General features: G+C 37.4%; 1 protein-coding gene across 1 annotated transcript in view; it reads right to left on the bottom strand.

Moving 5' to 3' along the window:
- Positions 1–6919, bottom strand: part of LOC122812216 (adhesion G protein-coupled receptor E1-like) — a 1201768-nt gene extending 1194849 nt beyond the window's left edge. Inside the window, exon 1 of the mRNA XM_044084558.1 lies at positions 6776–6919. Within this exon, the coding sequence (XP_043940493.1) occupies positions 6776–6905 (130 nt within the window). The 5' untranslated portion in view covers positions 6906–6919. The remainder of the gene's footprint in view (positions 1–6775) is intronic.
- Positions 6920–8195: the final 1276 nt, after the last annotated feature.

Below are 8195 nucleotides of genomic sequence, written 5' to 3'. Positions count from 1 at the left end.
TTGGGACAAGGAACAATCTAGAGTAAAACATATTCCTACATATTTTGGAGGTACTGGCTCTATTGTGTCTTTCTTGATTAAAGTTTGGATGATGGCATACAGCAACTGTATCTGTTTGTGAGCAGGAGGACAAGGGATGCCAACAAATGGAGAGATTTTTTTCCAAGTCACTCTGCGTGCATCGTGAATGAAAGAAAGAACCCATTTGGCTGTAGTGATGAGTGGCACATTTTTTATAGGGATGAAGTGAGTCTTTTGGACATGGATAGAGATGGTCAGAGTGTGGGGAAGGGGGCATAGTGTAGTCATGCAGACTTATCTAGATAGATTTAGATTCCCTGTCTGCATTGTTGTGGAATCTTTTCATATACATTTTCCTGGCCTTACTAAATGGCCTAGATTACTTAAAAGCAAAAGAAGTGGACTTGGCAAGGCAATTCCTTTGTTATCTTAATACCAAAGTAATAAATATCTGTCTGCAGTCCTTCATATTTTACCTTGTTCCTGTAAATGTTTGAAATCACTGCCAGCTTCTGGATCAAACACGAGATCCCTGTTTTAAGGGGAGTATAACAGTTTTGTCTTAATATCCCCAGGAAGTGGTTGAGAATGTAACCATGCATACCTCCTGATCACAGAACCTGTAACAGCTGACCTGGATGAAGCTTCTATTGCATCAAAATGATATTTTATGCTGTACCTAGCCACTTGTGAATCCTGAGCTACCATGGATAAGGCCTGTTGCTTACTGCCTGTTCCCTTAAGGAAGGATAATGTTTTATTTAAATTGCACAAAATAAAGAATAAGTATCTAGGAATCTGGGTCTGGAAATTTAGAGCTCTAAAAGTCAGGCTGGACGTTGCATAAACTTTTCCCCAGTCTGTGCATTATCTGCCGTTTTTGGCAAAAGCAATAGTACTGAAAGTTAGAAGCAATTTGGAGGGCATGTCCACATACAAGAAAAACCCAAATGGGTATACCACAGGATTCTTGAACAGTAATTTCAAGTCCTCATGGACCTTGAAGAATCTGTCAGGCCTTTTAGGGGCTGCCGGCTTTGAGTCAGGTGCAGTGCAAGTGGATGCAAAGGCATCAAAGAAAGCCTCCAGAACAGGTGGCACATATGCAGGAGGAGGGGTGCCCATTTCCAAAAGGCTACAGCACCACTGCTGGACAGCAGAAATTTGTTTTCATTTCCATTCAAAATGCTTTATAATATTAACAATAGTTTCACCAAATGAAACTTCCTCCACTAGGGAATCAAGGGAAAGGAATTCCTCATCATTAGAGGTCATATGGCCTGTTGACTGGATCTGGGATGAATAGGACAAGGAATATGCATCTGGTCTGATTCATCTTCTTTCATTTTCAGAAGAATTTTGCAATGTTCTCTTTTGAAGGGTGGAAGCAGAGGCTAAAGTCAGATTAGGCTCTGTAAAGAATGGAGGCATGAGTACCACAATGACTTTAAACAGGCCCCGAGAGAAATCCATCCAGTACTTTTCTTTGGATATCTGGGGGAGGAAACAGCTTTAGTTTCCCATTAATTTTTCCAGAGTACCATGTCCACTTTGATTAAATGCTGAGCCTCTCACCCCCTTATAAAACTTGATAATTGATCCTGGGATTTTCTCTCTAATGAGTATCTGCAATATGTCCTTAGGTCCTTCTGAAATCATTTTGAACAGTTCACCCCTTTCATCATCGTTGTCATCAACAGTAACTTCATTTGTTTTGGACATTCAAGCTTAAGATGCCATTATGGCCTCTGACTGGATTGAAGTAGCAGGAGGCTGAGCTGTTTTCATGCATACTCTGGGTTCTAAGGCCTCAGTGGGTACATTCCAGACTGACTGAGGTGCAGTGTTTTAAGGTCTAGGCTTCTTAATTTTTTTTTTTGAATTGGTAGGACATCAGAAGTAGAAGGGTCCAACACTTTAATTTGGGCAAGACACTTGAAATGATGAATTTTCAAATAGTGATTGAATGACAAAAGTTGAACTCTTAAGGTCTTTGCAACAAAAGACTGACAGACCATACAGTTTTTATAGTCATGCTCTGTCCCTAACCAGAAAAGTCACTGGGAGTAGAGATCCTTGTAGTGAAACTGCCTACCACAGTCAATTTTTTCCCTTCTAGCTGACATCTAACAAAGCAACAAACAATACAACTGAAAAAAGGAAGGTTCCCCAATGGGGGCACTTACCTGAACCACTGAAGGCCAGCAATACCAAGAACTACATGTAGAACAGACCAATGGGTGTGAGACCTGTGTTCAGACTGACTCCAAAATAGTCTAAGGATTTACACTCATACATCCACTTATGAACTCTTACGTCCACGATCTTAGGTCAGACATCACATATATGGCTCTATGGAAGGTTTTAGCTTTGGTACTGCATCTGGATGTCTTCATTATTTGATGAGACAACTCAACAGTTTGGAATACTGCAGCAGTGATCTAAGGAAGGACATCATTATGTATATTGGAAGCATATGTAATTCTGGATTTACCAAAGGAGACTATATTGCATTTCTTGGCTTTGAGAGTCGGATCATAATTAACAGACCAAGCATTTTCTTCGTCTAGCCCTTCCTGGAGAATTTAGTAGCAGGATGCAAAATGATTTTTGCACCCAGTTCATAATCATCAGAAAACTTGCTTAGTCATAGTCCGCTGATGTTAGCATTCATTCCAGAAAAGTATAACACGAAGGAGGGGGCCGGAGACAGATCCCTAAGGGGTGTTGCTAGTGATGCTTTTTTGTCTAGAGCAAATGCCACCTGACCTTAATGGTATGGGTTCTGCCAGACAACCAATTCCCAATCCAGAAAACTATGGATTGATTAATGTTAACTTTGGAGAGTTTATCAATAATCCCAGCTTTGGATAAACTTAAAAAGGTATTCTCAACATTATGGAAGGCAGTGTGGGCTGTATGTGCCAAATGAATGGCCTCAGTAACCATTTTAAAAGAGCAGTGAGGTTGAGCAGGTATGACCTGCCTTTTTCAAAGCCACACTGGTGTGTATCCAGGGATTTAGGGTCAACTATGTCATTATTTATTATTTCAGTTATAATATACTCCATAGCTTAAATAATGCCTGTGAGAATAATAGCTATATAATTTTCAGGGTCAGTAGAGGAGCCACCTTTATGGAAGGAAACTACAACAACTATTCTCCATAAAGTACTGATGTGACCTGTGCAGAGATTTGGGTTGATGAGCTAATGATGGGGGTTTGCAAGAGGGGACATAGCACCTCTCAGCAGAAATTAAGGGAAGTTATCAGGACCATGGAACTGGTATTTTTAACTTAGGAAAGGAGAAAAAGCACCTGGTCCAAAGTGATGCCAGGAAGGAATATATGACCATTAGAGCTAAATACAGTAAATAATTGCTTACTTCTAATTTTTATAATATAGCTGAAGAACAAGTTATGGTTGTCTTTTGAGTTAGTTGTGTTAGATGCAAACCTAAGTTTGTAGTTTGCCTTATATTTCTTAACGGTAAGCTTGAAGGATTAATTTTATAATAATAAAATTGATAGCATTTAGTGACTGCATATATATATATATATATATATATATATATATATATATATATGGTTTTACTAATGAAAACGGCACCATCGACTGTACAATTATTATTCAGAACTACAAACATCTCCCTACCTCAACCCATGTTAAAACACAGTCCTAGATTGGTTCAACTATTTCAATAGTAAACCATATATATATATATATATATATATATATATATATATAAATATAAAAACACTAGAAAATGCCTTGGTGATCACGGAAAAACTAATACGTTGCTACGGATATTTGGGGATTTAGACAGACCACACTGGAGACCAAAGAGAAGATTTTAATGCTTTCATTCATTGTATTATTACATTGAACGTCTTCAGAAATCCTGGGATTTCTGAAGACGTTCAATGTAATAATACAATAAACTAAAGAAGGAACTAAAATCCTATCTTTGGTCTCCAGTGTGGTCTGTCTAAATCCACGAATATCATTAGCAGCGTATTAGTTTTTCAGTGATCACCTAGGTATTTTCTAGTGTTTGTGTTTGGTAACAATTACCTAGTGATATATATATATATATATATATATATATATATATATATATATATATATATATATATATATATATATATATATATACACACACACACACACACACACATATATATATATATATATATATAGCGTACTATCTGGATCCACAAACAACGAAAACCAGCACTGACTGACACTACCAATTGCAAGAAACAGACGAACAAAGCAAAGGTGGGGTGGCACCGCCTGAAGGGTGGGCCAGCAGAAGGGCAGTGTCATGCAAAGTATGGAGTGGCATGGTAGCTTGTAACATCTTTTACCTTGGTGAGTAATCTTCCTGTCAGGTTGCTTTTAATTTTCAGTTGTCTGTGGTTCGATATATATATATATATATATATATATATATATATATATATATATATATATATATATATATATATATATATATATATGTATATATATATATATATATATAGAGAGAGAGAGTGAGAGAGTTATAGTTTTATATATCTATCTATCTATATATATATATATATATATATATATATATATATATATATGTGTGTGTGTGTGTGTATATATATATATATATATATATATATATATATATATATATATACATATATATTTACACACACACACACACACACACACACACACACACACACACACACACACACACACACACACACACACACACACACACACACACACATGTATGCATATATTAATATATACATACATATTTTTTTCTTATACTGTCTGTTGGTGTGGTATTTCTAAAGAAACAAGAACCTTGGTAGGTAAACCAGGCAGGATACAAAATGTTTGTTTGTCTTTCGGCTTTTTCATGGTAAGGGGTCACGACAGCGGAACTCCGGTCCGCTAATGATTGGCAGTAGATTTTTATGAAACGCCAAGGTGCCAGCTCGACGCTCAACCTTCAACGAAGGCACACCCATATACGCACGCATGTCTTTTGAATACTACCCAACCGCTGGGAGGACATGCAGACTCCACACAGAAGGCACTCCCAAGCCAAGCCAAGAATTGAATGGGAGAACCTCTTGCTGTGAGGTAACAATGCTACCGCCGTACCACCGAAAAAAAAAAATCCAAAGCCTGGAAATGTAGAGGTAAAATCCAGCATTTATTCCAAACAGAAAAAAAAATCACAAAGCTTTCGGGATCAGCCCTTGAAGGGCTGATCCGGAAAGCTTTGTGATTTTATTCCTGTTTGGAATAAATGCTGCATTTTCCCTCAACATTTCCAGGCTTTGGATTTTTTTATCGGTGTGGTATTTCTGCCATAAGGGTTTAGCTGTAAAGTTGCCATTATTCTTACACCGGACTATAACAGATGCCTTCATATATCTACCCAGCAGGGAGTAATACTGAGAGGAGGAGGCAGCAGCCTTTAATACAAGGTTTGCTGGGAGATATACCATTTGTGATTATCCATAACATCAGCCAGCAGTGTGCCAGTGATTGTGGAATTATTCCTGCTTATATAGGTGTTATTAGGGGATGTAAACCACATGTCAAGGTAGAAACTCACAAGCTGGTCAGATTTGACTGAGGAGTGGTAAAAAGTGGGGAGCTACAACTGAGGAAAACATTTGAGGAGAAGGGTGAAATGATCAACATATCTGGCAGATTTGAACATTTGGTTATGTATATTGGCATTTAAAAATCCTAGAAACAGCTGGGCATACTTGCTGTTGATAACAAATGTTTACCAGTTTATATCTGTATAGGCAAAGTCATCCATAATAAAAGAATTTGGTTCAGTGACTATCTTTTCTAAATAGTTATGTTGTTTCTCATGTTTTAAAGAGATAATAGACATGATTCTGTAATTGGCTATAATATTATAATTAATTTTACTGAGTGCAACTACAACTTGAACAATTTCTAAGCCCGAATTTTGCAGAATGTGGTGAGATACAATTAATAAATGCATATAATCTTCTGCAGTTGCCATCTGATGTGAGCACTTGATAGGCATTCTATCATGTAAAACAAAAAATGTCATTACTACTCTGAAACCAGGTTCCTGTACTGCACAAATGCTGATGTCTTCAATTCTTAGAAGGCTCAAGATTTCAGATTTTGATGCAAAGAATCTAGGCATTCAGCAGTGCTACTGTGTTATTATCAGAGTGGGTATCTAACTATTATAAGTCTGACACACCTTATTACTGAAGTAAATAACTAACTAGTTTAAGTCCAGGACAGAAGTTAATGTTATTGCCTCACAACATCTGGGTATCCATTTTAGATTGGGGAAGCATCCTATTTGTAGTCTGTGCACCCTTTTGTGCCTATGTGTCTCGTCTTCTGGGTGACGCAGGTTCTTTTCAGCATCCTAGAGATATGCAGAAGTTAAACTGGAGATCCTCTGAACTACCTGAAGGAATGTGTGGTATGGGAGAGCATGAGTGTGCCTGTGTGTTTGAGCCCTGTAACTGACTGACATCCTATTCAGGATTTTGTTTTATTGCATTGTATATTTTCAATGCTAAGGAAGCCTCTAGCTCACATGCAACCATGAACTGGATTTAGCAGGTTATCAGAAAATGAATGAACAAATAAATAACATAAGTTGATGATTGTTTGTTGTTGATGTATGGCATTACAGAATTATAAAGCTTTGTCCTTAAACAAGTGGTCTACCTTTACAACTACAATAATGCCCTTACCTACACATCTAGAAGTTGCTGCATCAATGAAATTATCATTTCCAGACTTCAGCTCGAATCCTTGATGACACGTGCATGTGCATTGTTTTTCTTTGATGTTGCATACTGGAAAATCATCACAGTTTCCCATCGTAGCGGACTTATTAACATCTGCATTTCAAAGAAGAAAAAAAAACACTATATAAAACAGGAAAATGCAAAGTCAGAATGTTTCTCACCAAGGCACCATGTCAATACTTTACTCAGAAAGAAAAAAAATAGTTTGTATTAAGAAAAGGTGTTTGCATGTACATCAAAGAAATATAACATGTTTTTTAATCATGCCTAGTGACCATCAAGCACCTTCCTCTCTATCTCGTTCCAAATGTGCACCCGGTTACTGCACTGTACATCACCCAATAGGTTTCAGATTCCTCACTGAAAATTAGCTTAAGCAGCACCTATTCTGGTAGGTCACTGGAGCTGGCACTGCCATGGCAAGTGGATACTTTTTCTTGATTTATATGTTCATAAGTGGATACTAGGCTAACTGCCATGAAGGACCATTTAAAGCCTAGCCAAGAAGCCAAGGTCAGAATCAAACCCTATACTTTCTGTCTATGAGTTAAAGACCTTAACCATTATACCAAACCCACACCTGCAGCAGCCTGACATGCCTCAATAATGCATTCTTGTTTTCATGTACATGTCACATATGGTAATCTGCAATGCACAGCTTGGCAAGCATGCATGTCTCTAAGTATGTCTGCTGCAAGCTGCCTACAGGACACATACACACACACACACACACACACACACACACACACACACACACACACACACACACCTATGGAGGGATGATCCAACATTATTCATTCATTCAAACTCCCCCTGGCAGCTGCTCCCACTGTGCTGATTGCTACTTGAATCTGGGTATCTAGGTTACACTGTGCTAGGGAGCTATGACAAAAAGTATATATATGCAACGTAATTGCAAAGCAGTTGTGTTGCTTTTTAAGCTTTTCAGCAGGTATACTTGGGGCATAAGACACTACATATAAAAAATAATGATCCTTGAACATTTAGAAGTTCTTATAAAATAGCTACAAATATGAATAACAAAAGAACTTATGTAATTATAAACATATTGCTTCCACACTCCATGTCTGAATGCTTTATGGCTAAAAGCAAAAATGCCAAATCAGAGAAATGAATGACAAAATGAAACCTTAAATACAGGGAAAAAATGAAAAGTCTAAGAAGCATAAGCTTGAAATAATACAAAGCAATTAACTTGCTATGTTTATGCTGGGGGAAAATGCTCTGCACCCTCATGTGTTGGAAAGAAAATGTTTCCTCCAGATCATGACAAATTATATTTTCCAATCCCCGAGGTCAAGCAAATGTGAAGAAGTTTCAGAAATTTAAAGTTGCACAAAAA

The sequence above is a fragment of the Protopterus annectens genome, chromosome 9.part0 (genome assembly GCF_019279795.1).
Source record: "Protopterus annectens isolate FY-2018-M chromosome 9.part0, PAN1.0, whole genome shotgun sequence".
Classification (NCBI taxonomy): Eukaryota; Metazoa; Chordata; order Ceratodontiformes; family Protopteridae; genus Protopterus; species Protopterus annectens.
This window is presented reverse-complemented; position numbering and strand designations above follow the sequence as displayed.